Source organism: Dermacentor variabilis, chromosome 3 (genome assembly GCF_050947875.1).
Source record: "Dermacentor variabilis isolate Ectoservices chromosome 3, ASM5094787v1, whole genome shotgun sequence".
In the NCBI taxonomy this organism is placed as follows: Eukaryota; Metazoa; Arthropoda; class Arachnida; order Ixodida; family Ixodidae; genus Dermacentor; species Dermacentor variabilis.
The window spans coordinates 132598031-132612101 of NC_134570.1; the positions used below are offsets into that span (position 1 = coordinate 132598031).

A 14071-nucleotide genomic window follows, 5' to 3' on the forward strand; every position below is an offset into this window, starting at 1 on the left:
GAAACGAGGAGCACGTTTGATAGTGCTTTTAAAACAACGCTGCGCGTTACCGCCCGATGCATGCGTCGGTGCTTACGAAAATTTGACGTCAGTAGACGGAAAAAGAACAGATAGGAATAGTTTTACGGTATAGGGCCACTAGTGGAGTATTATCTAGAACTATGACAATTGGATCATAATTGATTGGCGCTGTTATAATAATGCTACATCCGGGATAACTACGTCACCCTCCGACAAGCGAAAGGTACTTGACGGGTGGTTTCACTCGTGAATGACAATATAGCGATATAACACACCTATTGACAGCTCCCTCGAAAGCTGGTGATCACTATTGAGGTATGGTTTCGAGGTACCTGGCTTCAAATCCCGTGCAAACATTTTTCGAACTTGTCCGTTTGGTTCGCCTAGCAGAATGAAAGATCGACCCGGTTGGCATTCGAAGTCGCAGGGCTCCGTAACTTGCCACATAAGGCTATTGTTGCAACTATTTTGTACGCATTTCTTCGAATTGTTTAAATAAACCTCAGTTTTGTCTGATTGATTGATGTTGAAAGCGGTCTCCAGGTCCCACATGAATGAGCAAAGTACGAAAGGCTGCAAAACGCACACGACCAAGTATACTAAATAGGGCCAGTAGCACTTCATATTGACACATGCGCTTAATCATCTTTTTAGGGTGGGCGCTTTTCACCGTCTAACAAATCTTATCGCTCTGCGCGGGACGCGGCTGCATGTATCGGAAGTTTCTGGAATGTTATCAATTGTTCTATGCGCTGTCTGTTGCTACCGAACATTGTGTAATCATATTGAATGTATGCGCGACGCAAATGGTGTAGAACTTTCTGGAAGACATGCGGGCACCAGTGTTTACACTGGGACGCTCGATGGCTCGTGTGTAAAAGCCGACGCGCTTGATCAGATTTCGACGTTCGCCGACTGTGTTCACCGCTATTGCTTTGCTTTAAGTGTAGCCTGTCTTTGTGGGCACAGGTTCGTCTAATTAAACTTAGTTTCGTCTTTCACAGTATTGCTGCTGTGTTCTTTACCGTCACTACCACGTGACAATATCAACGATGTGCGCTTTCTTTCGATGCGTCGAGGGGATTGATGCCGAGGGCGGAAGTAAGAACGTCGCACTGCCACTGACGCCCCGTGATTCTCGCCGTGCGGCGGTGCGGCGACCGCGAGATGTTGTAACCTGCGCTCGTGCACACGACGCGGTCTGACAACTGGTTCGCTGTATTTGGCGACTCCACCAGCGAACATGGCTAGCTGAGTTTGTCCCACTCCCAAACACTCACCTAGTGCAGCGCATCGAGTCAAGTGGTCCAGGGCAGCCTTGGCGACAGAGTACGGGACGGTTCTCTGTACCTGTGGGGAGAGATGACAGATGTGTCAGTCAACGCCAATGGGGTTAACATTAGTTGTAGCAGCAGCAGTAGTAGTCGAGGCGAGATTTAGGTGTAGCCGTAGCTTTTTTTTTTTGTAGGCGCAATATTAATGAGAACTGTGTTACTTGGCGTCAGCACATGGCTGCAGTGGTAATAGTACTGCCAGTATAGCTATGTTTCAAGTGCAGGCGCAGTAAAAAAAAATATGTGATTGCATCTGCTTCCAAATGTTACGTCCACGGGTTCGCAACGTCTGGCTACTGCTCACTGCCGATGTTGCGATGTCACTACTTATTTATTTATTGATAATGGAAGTCCTTTGCTTGGGGACATTGCATGAGGAACTTTGAGATGTTTGTGTCGTGAGCCCTTCACTATTGGTGCATTCAATGCGCCTCGACGCCGTATGCACGCCGTCTGTTGAGCGGGTGGCCCCTTTTTTAATTCTCGAAGGTAGAAGTAGCCACTTGACCATTCTAAAAGCTTTAAAACCGCACAAAACTCACTGATCGCGCTGATGTAGTCTCCGCCATGGCTGCTGTTGTTCGATAAACACATGGTATCGCGATCCGATGGCCACAAGGTCCATACAAGGCATTAAAGCCCATATTTATAGGCTTTATGAGTGCGCACTCATAAAGCCTATAAATATGGGCTTTAATGCCTTGTATGGACCTTGTGGCGCGTCAGCTCACCGTTTTTTTTTGTTATCTGCCAGAGAAATTAATTTTCTTTAGGGCACCTCGTAACAAGCACGTCCTAATGAACTCATGTCTGTACGAATAAGTCGTTAGTTACGTTGTTTCCAAACCTTTTTGTCTGTTTTGCTGCATATATTCAGAACATCTCGCGTTAAGAGGTAGTTGGAAGTTAGTGCCTGTTCCGTTCATCTCTCTGTGTGTTTGTAAATTCTGCGCTAAAGCACGAATAACTATATATGAACAGCGGGCTGTGAAATTTGCAGTATTTTGCTTACCGCAGTTAACGATGAGACAGTAGAAATGTTCACGATGCTACCTGGAAAAAAAAAACAACAACACACAGACACACACACATTGGTTACTGCTTTATAAGATAGCAGCAGTATTAGCTGCAGTACATCATTGCTCTGACAGTTCATTACGGTTCGTACACAACCGGGAGATAATATTGTGGTCAAATGCCAGATGAATGGAAAGCTCATAGCTTTTTAAGGTAAGCTTGAAAGCCCTGTATCTATAGTTCATAGATATCACGTGCGTATAATTGTATTCACTATAAAAAAATAGAGTATGGTTGCTGAAATAAATGACTAATATTGTACTGCACAGCTTCTCGTATAATACACGACCGCTTGCAAATCGAAGAACACATCAGCCGCAGAGCGATAGCGTTGGCTTGAATACTACGTGACGCACCTTTCGTTTGACGCAAGTAGGGCACTGCGTTTTTGATCATGCAGAGCGGACCGAGAAAGTTCGTCTCCCACACTCTATTAAAGTCTTCCATCGAGGCACCTTGAATAGATCCTACCACAGGAATTGCAGCACTGTTCACCTGTAATAAAAAGCGCCTAATGAAACTGCAACACCGTAACGTAATAGTCACTGCGACTTTTTTTTTAAAGTTAGAAAGATGTAAATGTATTTTTTAAATTCACAATTATCATCCCACAGCCGCTAACTTACTTGGTCAATGTAGTAGACCTGAGCATGCAAGTATAGTATAATGATAATAGCAATAATCTCAGTGGCTGCCATTACGCGGTGCTCAGACCGACGTACCGTATCAAATATTATGCTGTAACGATGCCGTGAAGTCGTGGCTTCACGATCCATTCCACACTATTTTGGTTCATGGCAGCACCATCAGTTTAACAACATCGCAGTGTAGGCATATAAGCTTCCCTGCCATTATTCTCAAATATACCATCTTACTCTTCTCTTCTACCCCGTACATGTAGACTGGACGCCGTCCACTTTTGGCGATGGGGCATATCTTGCGACCGTAGGGAGGTGTAATTAGGATGGTTACCTACCTATATTGACTGACGTTGCAGTCACAACTTCTCATAACTTCGACATCACGCAGCGTGACGTGCCCTTATACGTTGCTGTACTGAAATAATAATAGCCTTCGAAAACGCACGCCCTTCGCATATAGCGTATATACCATGCAGATGGACGGCTACTTTCTTGCAAGGGATTACCAAGCACATCGTCCGAAAAAATACCTTCTGTACAAGTCAGCAAGGTGGAGAACGTTTAATAACAAGGAAAGATTGTCATCTACCCGAGAGCAGCAAGAAGCTGCAAAAAAAAAAGAAGAAAAAGAAGCAAAACCCCGCATGGATTCTACTGCAGCTTCGTGCTATTCTCGGGTCTATATGATAAAGAGCGGTCACAGAAGACATTTCTAGCCAAAGTTTCGACAAGATGACTTGCGTTCGTCTAGGCGAAAACAATACCCTTAGTCGAACCATAAACTGTAGCGACATATTTTGTTCGACCACTAGTGTCCATCTGAAGCGTGCATCTTTTTTCCAAACCCTGCCTTAATAAGGTTGATAGCTGCGCTAGTTTATACCGATGCACTGGCACAGCCTGTGCGACAAGAGGGGACACTAGGTAAGCAAACAAATAGACGAGTGCAGACTTAGAACATTTTTACAACATTTACTGAAGAAAGAAAAAAAAATACCCATATAGCTTCCAACAGAGTGCCATGATATTGTCACGCCTACAAAGATACGAAGTGTTTGTATACTATATGAACTTTTTTTTAAAATCATAAACTCAATTTTATGTCGGTGATCGTCTGTTTTCTTTTTTACCTCGTGCTCATTCTGTCGCTCTCACACTACCTCGAAAGGCAACCCAACAATTATTATGCGAATTTTGTACATGATTTTGGGCTAGCTGCGACACCTTTGCAGATGGCGAGCATAGTGTTAGCCAGTAAATAAAAACGAAACGAAACCAAACTGGCTCGAACTGCCCCTGGAAGCTTTTCAATTTCAATCACGAAAGAAGCAAATTTCATAATTTCTAATGATACCCTTAACGTGACTCGTTAAAACCGTTTCATGATCTCGGTGGTCAGAGCTTGTTTTCTTTTTCTTTTGCAGGCAATGCGAGTCGGTTGCAATAGAGTAGCAAATAAGCGTTCGTAGTACAGCCAAGGGGTTCTTGGTTTGCGTAAAAATAATAAATAAACATAACTTTCCTAATTTTTGGCGGAGGCGTTCGAATGTGATGTCACATGAATAGTCCAGTATTTGTTGGATTGCATTGACATCAAACAAAAGGCATCGCAATAGGTAGTAGCGTACACACGACCTTCTACGCAAGTAAATATTCCTGTCACCAAGAAACTAGTACTGGTAACGAAGAATTATTCACCTTCGCTCTCGTATCTATGTTTTCCGGTCACTGGCAGCTCATATGTGACGTCGTTACGCAGGAGAATTAGTACTGAAGCAAAATAAAATGCGTACAATATATTTTCAGTAATACTTAGGACTATTTCGTTCTATGCATTCTTTAACCCCTAGTGATGAAGACAAACGTTAATGGTTCACGCTATTTCATACCCCTATTACGTTGCTTATGTTGCCAATAATACGCTTAATCGAATACTATTATTTGCAAGGAACTTTGCCTTGAAGGTAGCTGTTATGAATTCTATATTTCTTGCTCTTCCTGCGTGGTGATAAATGCTTGAGGATGGCATGCTTTAAAACGTTTATTAGCCGTTCACGTAGCTTTGAACTCACGAGGATATCAATTTTGCCGAAGTGCTTGGCTGTCTTCTGCACCACTTCTGCGACATCCTTCTCCACCGTTAGGTCACCAGGCACGACAAGCACCTGGAAAGCATTAAGACGCAAAATAATATTTACGTGTACAAACGCAGTGTCACGACAGGCCAGGTAAATTGCACAGCGCTCGCACAGTTGCGTGAACCCGACAAGTACCAGAAATGACCGGATTGATCTAAAAAAAACAACAAGAACCAGGGAAACCAATCGAGGTCCTTGATTTTTTAGTATCGCATAGATGTTCGCCGTGATTAGCGGTTTTCAAACGAGGAACTTGTCTCAGACTGGAGCCCACGTTGAGGGAACCTGTCTCGTAAGCCCCCCTTGTCGAAACGTTGCCTCAAGGCTTATTGGCCGCGAGATCGGGATATAGGTGGCAGCACCGTCGCCGCATTTAGTGCGGACGAGCGGTCGGCGGCGCACATTGAAATGTGTACGGCAGCGCTTCGCTGGGAACGATTTGGGCCACTGGTTTGGTAATGAAACGCGCTGACTGCAGCGAACTGATGATGTGTCGCCCTCCAATGCTACGGTTCTTCGCACGAAATGCAGGGAAGATACCTAATATAGTTGAAAGGAGTGCAAAACGCAGTTTCAGTCCCGGTACATGCATGGCGCCCTTTGTTTGTGTCCGGCTTGCATTCAGCCTATTCTGTTGGCGCTGCTGTTGTGGAGCTCAACTTTCTCCTACACTTGCACTAGTTATAAGCATGCGAGTATTCCTATAGAGTGAGGTTAAAGCAGCTAATAATTGTGACTGTTTCACCGCTTGGACGCATACATACGTACGTCTTACTTCTTTTTCGATTGTCTCTCAAATACAAGATATTTACTAACTTTGATAGAACGAGCTACAGTACTATGAGTGACAGTGGCAGGATCGCCATGCAGATTCACACGCCTGTTTTTTTTTTCCGTGGTAACAGCGAGAACAGCATTTTATCACAAGGGTGTCTCCCACAGTTACATCGAAGCATGAGAATGGTGCGAGGGCACTATCCACGTACCCCCCCATTCACAAGAATAGTGCGAATAATTTTATATTATTTTAGGAGCCAACCATATGGCGTTGTTTTTTTTTCTTTTATGAAAATAATGTCTGCTACCTCCTGTAAAGCTAACAACTCCACGGTAATCAGAGTTTCATGCAATAATTACTAGAAGGAACTCTGGCGCTAGCATCTACGGGAGCTGCAATGGAAGAGGTTGTTCCAGCATGGAAATTATGGGAAGAACATTGATTTGCCTAAACTTCGTTCTTCCGGCTTCAAACGGCTTCGTGACTGCGTAAACTCGTCATTTTCAACAATGTGCTGCGTAATAAGTTATTACATAAGCATTATTAAAATTGTCCCACGGCAGGATCCGAACACAGGACCTCCGGCACAGTCATCATCATCATCATCATCATCATCATCAGCCTGGTTACGCCCACTGCAGGGCAAAGGCCTCTCCCATACTTCTCCAACAACCCCGGTCATGTACTAATTGTGGCCATGCCGTCCCTGCAAACTTCTTAATCTCATCCGCCCACCTAACTTTCTGCCGCCCCCTGCTACGCTTCCCTTCCCTTGGGATCCAGTCCGTAACCCTTAATGACCATCGGTTATCTTCCCTCCTCATTACATGTCCTGCCCATGCCCATTTCTTTTTCTTGATTTCAACTAAGATGTCATTAACTCGCGTTTGTTCCCTCACCCAATCTGCTCTTTTCTTATCCCTTAACGTTACACCTATCATTCTTCTTTCCATAGCTCGTTGTGTCGTCCTCAATTTGAGTAGAACCCTTTTCGTAAGCCTCCAGGTTTCTGCCCCGTAGGTGAGTACTGGTAAGACACAGCTATTATATACTTTTCTCTTGAGGGATAACGGCAACCTGCTGTTCATGATTTGGGAATGCCTGCCAAACGCACTCCAGCCCATTCTTATTCTTCTGATTATTTCCGGCACAGTAGCCCGATATTGATAGCCACAGACGCATGCACCGACAAGCGATGTGAAACGCACTTATGAGTTTATGGCGGCCATGTCAGTGCTTTGAGAGGCTTGGCGCCTTTCAATTTGGCCACCTCGACAAGCTCAATCTTTGCAATTAGTAGCGATTATGTGTGTTCGCAGCGTCTTCTAGACTTGGAAGAGTATACATCTCTTTCAAATTTACGACAATGAATGGATATGAAGCGTAATATACCAAGCCACACGAGCGTCTGAATTCACAAGTATGAAGATGAGACAAATCCATGCACTTCCCATCATTCCCATGGAGGGTAAATGACTGCAGCGCCAGAACTCCCTCTAGTGTATTGTAGGAAACTATGTGACGCTAAAGAGCGCATTCTGTTAGCCGCCGGAAACACAGCTTTGCGACGTCCTGTGTCTAATGACTGCAATGTACACGAGATCCGCTTGCAATACTTTCTTTCCGCTTATCTTTTGTAGCAGATACTGAAGGCACCAAAGCGCGAGAATTGACTTGGCAGGCAAAGTTATTTCTGCGCAGTTGAAGTTCCAGATAATATAAGGGCTCCTCAGAAACAGCTAAGAATGGTTGTGTAACCGCTAACGACAATCACAGTCATGCAATTATACGCCTAAGATCAATTGTAGCATGCCGCATCATATGAGCCTTTGAGATTTCCTTTCCTACTGCTGAATGATACCTCGCAACCTCGTTGATATTTCGGGATCTCACAAACATTTCGAAATGATCAACGCATCTCAACAAGAAATTGCCAAGGCGCTGCGTTCAGGTATCGCATCGACCACGTCATTTGGTTGAAACCACGCCAAGTGCTCTTTGCGAAGTGCTTGAATCATAAAGCAAGCCTAAAATTTAAATGACTGTGACGAACGAAGGGCGCAGCGATCACGCATCGCGCGCTCGACGCGTACCGTCACCGATATTATTGCAGCGCAACGATTGCAGCTCAAACCCAACTGAGTCTCTACAGTGTCAAAAAAATCTCAGTGCCCTTCCACTATGTGAAGAAGCATGACCAGCGAAGCTGTGTATGTGGGCCCCTTAATGGCGAACTGCACCTCCGCCGCGGGTCGGCCCGGCATTGCACTATTTTCGGGATCGGTCCATGTATGGGGAGCGCTTAACGCCTGCTTCACCTCCGCCGCGGTTCGGGCCGGTATTGCACTGTCTTCGGGATCGGCCCACGTATGCTTACGACACGAAAATTTCCTTGAACGGTAGAGGTATGCAGTTTTGGTGTAAAAAGAAATGCATACCGCCTTCGGTGACTGCGCTACAACCACGAAGAAGAAAAGAATTTAAAGGAAATATGCGTCGCACGCGCGCATGTAAGCGAGTAGCGTCCAGCAGACGACGTGACGCATCATCCACACTATCAGGCTTCAGCCGGTGTCCGCCACGCGGCGACTCCACTCGATGTCGCGGCCAATAGACATCCACATTCCGAACACTGTTCTTTGCTTCTACCCTGTGCATCTCTTCTGTTAAATTGTGTGTAATATTATTATAGATATTTTTGTCGGTTACTGCAAGAAATCAGATGGCTCCACATAGAGTTGTCAAGAGTGACTCATGAAGCTTCACCTCCGTGGCAGAGTTGCGTACTTAGAACAAGGCGCCCTATGGTGATGCGACATCACGAAATTGTGTAGAGCTCTGGGATTCTTTTTTTCCACTGGACCACAGGTTGAGATTCGAACTCACCTTATGTTTTCTGTTCTTTCTTAGCAATACCTTTTGCCAAAAAGTTAGTTCTGTTGCGCCATTGTGGTGTATCTTGCTTTGACTGTAGCTCTGCATCACACGAATGTTGGCAGGTTTCGGGACAATGTCAGGCAGGCTGAGGCCTTTTGTCCCAGGCGCCTGTTCGAATATACATCAGCTGCTCGATAATAAATTGAATTGAACTAAATGGAAGTGACAAGCACGGCTAGAACAAAGGATCTAAAGTTGAAATGCTATTTCAATCAGGAAGTATGTCTTGCTGAGAGAAACGGTTGTTTTTAGTTGAGAGAAAAGCAGTTGATGCCCTTGCGAAAGCAAGTTCTCTTATCGAAGCCTTGGCTTTCTCTATCTACTTCTGTTGACCATTCGGGGGATTAAACAATAAACATTTACTCTTACTAAGTTGCCGCGAAACTGTCGCTTTTAATAAATAGCTGCATAGTTGAATATCTTTCAATCACTAAATTTCGGACGTGAACTAACCATGCAAACTCTGACCATGAGGGAATTTCAAACGTTGGAGCCGAGTATTTTGCGGAAAATCTTTATACAGTCAGATGTTAGTGTGCAGAGGTCACTCAAGTTAGCTAAGCGCTGCTATGCCACAAATTCGGGATGGAAAACTAGGTTTACAAATGTTAGTCTGGGCTTCAAAAGGAGTTGCACTAAGACAAACACGCACTCTACATTTCACTAAGACAAACACGCACTCTACATTTCCACTCGCTTAAGTCATCATTGGTGACCGACACCTTGACGTGTTGATGCCATTAAAACAATTCGTATTTATTGCCATAACAAGGGCTTCCACGCTCACCGGCGACAACAGATATGTTATGTTTATAATAAATTTGGCGACGACGCAGCTTTTTATGGCAAATAAAGTGTGTCTCTGTTTGCGTTAGATTTATGGGGTTTCGCGTCATGAAACGACGTATGGGTTAGGACAAATGCCGTAGTGCCCGGAGCTGAATTAATTTCGGCTGCCTGGGACTCATTGGTGTCGGTCGAACTGTAAGTACGTCATATTTCCTGAGGTCCCCTGATCAGAACGAGTAAGAATGGGTCGGAACAAAATGCGCGATCTCATGCAGGAAGCAATCAACCCGAGGGACGAGTCGTGATACACAAGAAAAGGTACTAGTTGCGTGCTTGTTGTTAACAGAAGTAGTAGCCGTTATCGTTGTCCTAATTCCATATATATTCCCCAATTGCCTTTAACTTTCTTCTTCGTTTTAGCAGAATGTGTTGCTACGAAAAAAAATTATCTGGAAAAGTGCGCCACTTAATTCCGTGCTCCGTCATCTTGCAGAGCGCGAAGTCGTTTTTGCAAGCTTTCGTTTTCTTCCAAGAAGAGTGAAAAGCAGAACCTGTGAAGGGCCAATCGGAAGTACAAGGTCTCTGAAAATGGTGGCTGCTCTTTCAATTATAGGACGTGATTGGTTTATAGATACAGAGGGTGGCATATAAGTTAATCAACCGATGCTTTAAAAGGGTCTATATATGTCCGTAATAGGAAGGAACATGCATGGCACTTTAACTGCCGATAGCCTACCTTACGTACATTGATGCGTCGCGGTCTCTCTTATTGACCTTAAGTTACTTCGGCCTGCAGTCATCTGACAATCTCATGCCTACAAATTTCCCATTCTCATAACACCACCTAGATTGGCATCGTCATAGATACCAGTTGTTTACTCCATGTATTACAATTATTGCCGAACTGTACTTATAAATACTGATATTAACAAGAATGCAAGGCGCCGGGTAAAATATGAGCCACCTTCGTTTGTACTCCACATCGCTGTCCTCGTGTCTTTTTACGTTGTACCTGTGATTCTCAATTTCAATGCTCGGAGCACTGTTCCTATCTTCGCTTCATGTTTGGCCGTTGTCTTTCAGATTTCGGCCTCATAGCTTACTGGTAATGAAATTCGCTAATTATAAGCGCACTTTCAAAGTACACTGGTAAGCTGACGTTCATGGCTTGCACTGTCTAGATAATTTTTCGACGCCTAGTTGCATCTTTTACCTGGTCCGATGTTACTGTGGCGATTTCTCCAGGATAAGTATCGTACTGGATGACCGCTTCATGCTACTATGAGCTAAAACTATTCTTCAGTTCTTCGTGTTGCGCTTGAAAGTCACTTAGATGTTTGCACATTAGTAAATTTATCATGACTGATGCTGAAGGGCATGAGTGATTTTTGTGAAGTACATTCTGTGTGACTCAACAAAACAGTGTCAGCCGCAAGCTTCGCCTTTTTGTGAGATCCCGCCGAATATTGAACCTAATCTTTCTTAATCTAGCTTCTTCAATATTTGTTGCAATCATGAATTCAAGAGCAACGAAGCAAAATTCTTTACGCTTTTCTTATAAGTTTCATTTTTTCTGTTACCTTGCATATAATTACTGTAGGTGTTAATAAATTATTTAAACATTGTGATATAATTCCACAATAAACACCGTTCACCGCTCATTCATTTCCTGTGGTTCTGTTTTGTTGATTTCAAGCCTGCAATCACAGTTCGCAGCCGCGATGAGATCAACATATGCTCAGTTTGATATCGATGGGTTCTGGGCAGTTTTTTTGAGCTTAGGTTTCTTCACCAATAAACCTTCACGTTGACGTCATCGGCTACTTGCCTTGTCTCGGGGAAGCCCCTCTGCGCAGCAAGCCTCGGCCACTCGCTCCAGATTCGCCGTGTTCCGCCCAGTCAGGGAGACCCCGCAGCCGAGAGAGGCGAAGTGCTTGGCTGTGCTTTCGCCGACGCCCGCCGAGGCACCTGACATTCACAAAGGGAGAGCACAATGTGAGAAAAAGTTACCCTAACAAAACTTTGAATGAGAAAGGGTTCTATGTAATTCATCGAGCACGCGGAATGACGAATGTTTGGTTGTGAGCGTCTTTCGTAGCTTCTTTTATTGGTAAAGCTGCGCAGCGTAACTTCCACAGGATAGCCGTGAAAATAACTAAGCTTTAGCAGACGTTTGACTACTTTTGCATCAGGGCAAACTAGTAGGAGGTATGCATCATGAAGAGCCGGAGCTGCGAATGAACGCCCAAGACCCGTAGAATTTCTAAAGGTAATGTTTACCTTACACTCGACCCTTCACAGTGGTTACCGAATTCTGCAGAAACGTTCATAAAGGTAACTAGAAGGCTGAAAAGCTGGCTGTCACAGCTTGCACTCGCGCTTCCAAGTCTAATTACAAAAATTGATAATTATTTAGGATTGCTAGGTTTGACATTGTGGAGGGCTCTCACCTACTTTTTGTGTGATTGTGGTGATCAATAAAATTAATCCGCAAATGCGCAAGCGGCAAACCAACGCGGTCATCTCGCGCCGTTCGATGCAACGTTTCTTTGTTGAAATATTAATAAAAGAGAGAGATGTAAACACCCTATAATGGTGACGGCTACTCCTTTTCGCAAAACAAAGACACTTTCAAAATAAATATTTGCAGTAAGAAAGTGAAAAGGGACAAAGTCGTAGGACCAGAAATCCACAACACACAGTCTTATATACCCACGAGCATATACATATAGAAGGAAAATGCATGTCGCACCACAACGAGTTTCTCTACAGAGTCACAAACACGCACTAGAGGCCGCGATGTAAAGTATGGTGAGCATTCAAACAGATGAGAAATTACACAGAGTTAAAATAATGCACATAATGATATGAAAGTCGATATTGAGCTTCAGCTCAAAATACAGAAGAGTAAAACACGTAATACACAAACGATTATCATTATAAATAACGGATACAAGTTGTTACACTGCGCGACTATTCAGTGCGGCATCTAGTACTTGTTAAAGGTGCCCTGCTTTCGAAAAAATGTTTGACCGCGCTCAATGCTTTTCACTGTGTTATTTTCTATGGCCGTGGGCCAAGCAAGCGTGAAAGGTTGGTGAGGATCAAGAAGCATTTGACCACTTGTGTGTGTACATAAAGACATGACTGAAGCAGTGAACATAGTCTTGGGGAGCAACAGGAATAACAAGCTATGCATTTGTCACCATAGAGGTGGAAGTCAATGGGCTCAAGTGACCGTGAACTTTTCTAAAGGTTAAGGAGTTGGTGGTCGTTTGAGCTTGTTAAAGAGGGTGGAGGCGAAAGCCTGCTCATTCATTCATTAAATCACTTGACATTTTCATTGGAATGCGTTGTTACTTCCTATTGATTTCTCCCATGAAAGATCGTCGGTTCGAGTGCTTTAATGAACTCTACCTTAGTTAACTATGCCTAAATTAACTCTGCCTAAACTAACACCAATGGTCGTGAGCTCGACTCCCACCAAAGATAGAGAGTTCGAGTGCCTTAATGGACAATATATTAATTAACAGTGCCTTGTTTAACATAACCTTAACACCGAAAATCGCATGTTCGACTCCCACCAATGGTTGTGGGTGGTACAGCCATCAATTTTCGGGCCATAACGCCAGACAGCAAATTTTTCGACCAAAGAGCCATTCAAGGCTTTCGCCTTAATAAAATTCGCTCTGCAAGAAATAAAAAGAAATTGACATTGCCCTACTCGTACGTGTCCCCTTTCGCAATCGATGCGATTGGTTAAAGCCAAGCCTTATAGGTTTTAAGAAATGGCGCTCAGATAAGCACTGTACTAAATATTGTAGCGCGTGAGAGACAGATGCAGACCGAACGCTTAATGTTGAAAACGCGCAAACGACCCTACATAACGACGATGATGGAAGGTGAGAGTGATAATTATGTACCTGCGAAAACGACTGAGTGCGCACTTGGCGTATACACTTGTACTTCTAGAATGTTGCTAGGCGCTTGATTTAGAATGTGTGCTGTAGCATGAGTATGCAATGGTTCGGGCATTGAGTGAATTGATGGTGTTTTTACTTCTGGCATGATAGTTGTTGATTGTCGGTTGATGTTGTGACATGAGTTTGTATAGGGCTCAGTCAAGCCGTTAGAAACCGCGCCCATGTCGGACATGTCGGACGTGCTGCTTCAGTGGGTGTTTGAATTGGATGGACTCTTCACTATATACCCTGGAGAGTCTTGGCGCACGCACGCTGGCCAGCTTCTGGAACATGCACTGTGTGAGGGTCATACTTAAAGGTGACTCCATTTCCGTACCTGTCAAGGTTGTCCACTTCCGACATGCTGTTCCCGTATTTCAACACCAATTCAGTG

General features: G+C 44.2%; 1 protein-coding gene across 2 annotated transcripts in view; it reads right to left on the reverse strand.

The window, feature by feature from the left end:
- LOC142576294 (putative oxidoreductase TM_0325) overlaps window positions 1-14071 on the reverse strand; it is a 42836-nt gene that overhangs the window by 11265 nt on the left and 17500 nt on the right. For both annotated transcript variants that reach the window (XM_075686349.1, XM_075686350.1), the window contains exons 2-6: window positions 11544-11683; window positions 5146-5238; window positions 2789-2927; window positions 2368-2408; window positions 1302-1371 (exon numbers count right to left, since the gene is read on the reverse strand). In XM_075686349.1, the coding sequence (XP_075542464.1) occupies window positions 1302-1371; window positions 2368-2408; window positions 2789-2927; window positions 5146-5238; window positions 11544-11683 (483 nt within the window). The remainder of the gene's footprint in view (window positions 1-1301; window positions 1372-2367; window positions 2409-2788; window positions 2928-5145; window positions 5239-11543; window positions 11684-14071) is intronic.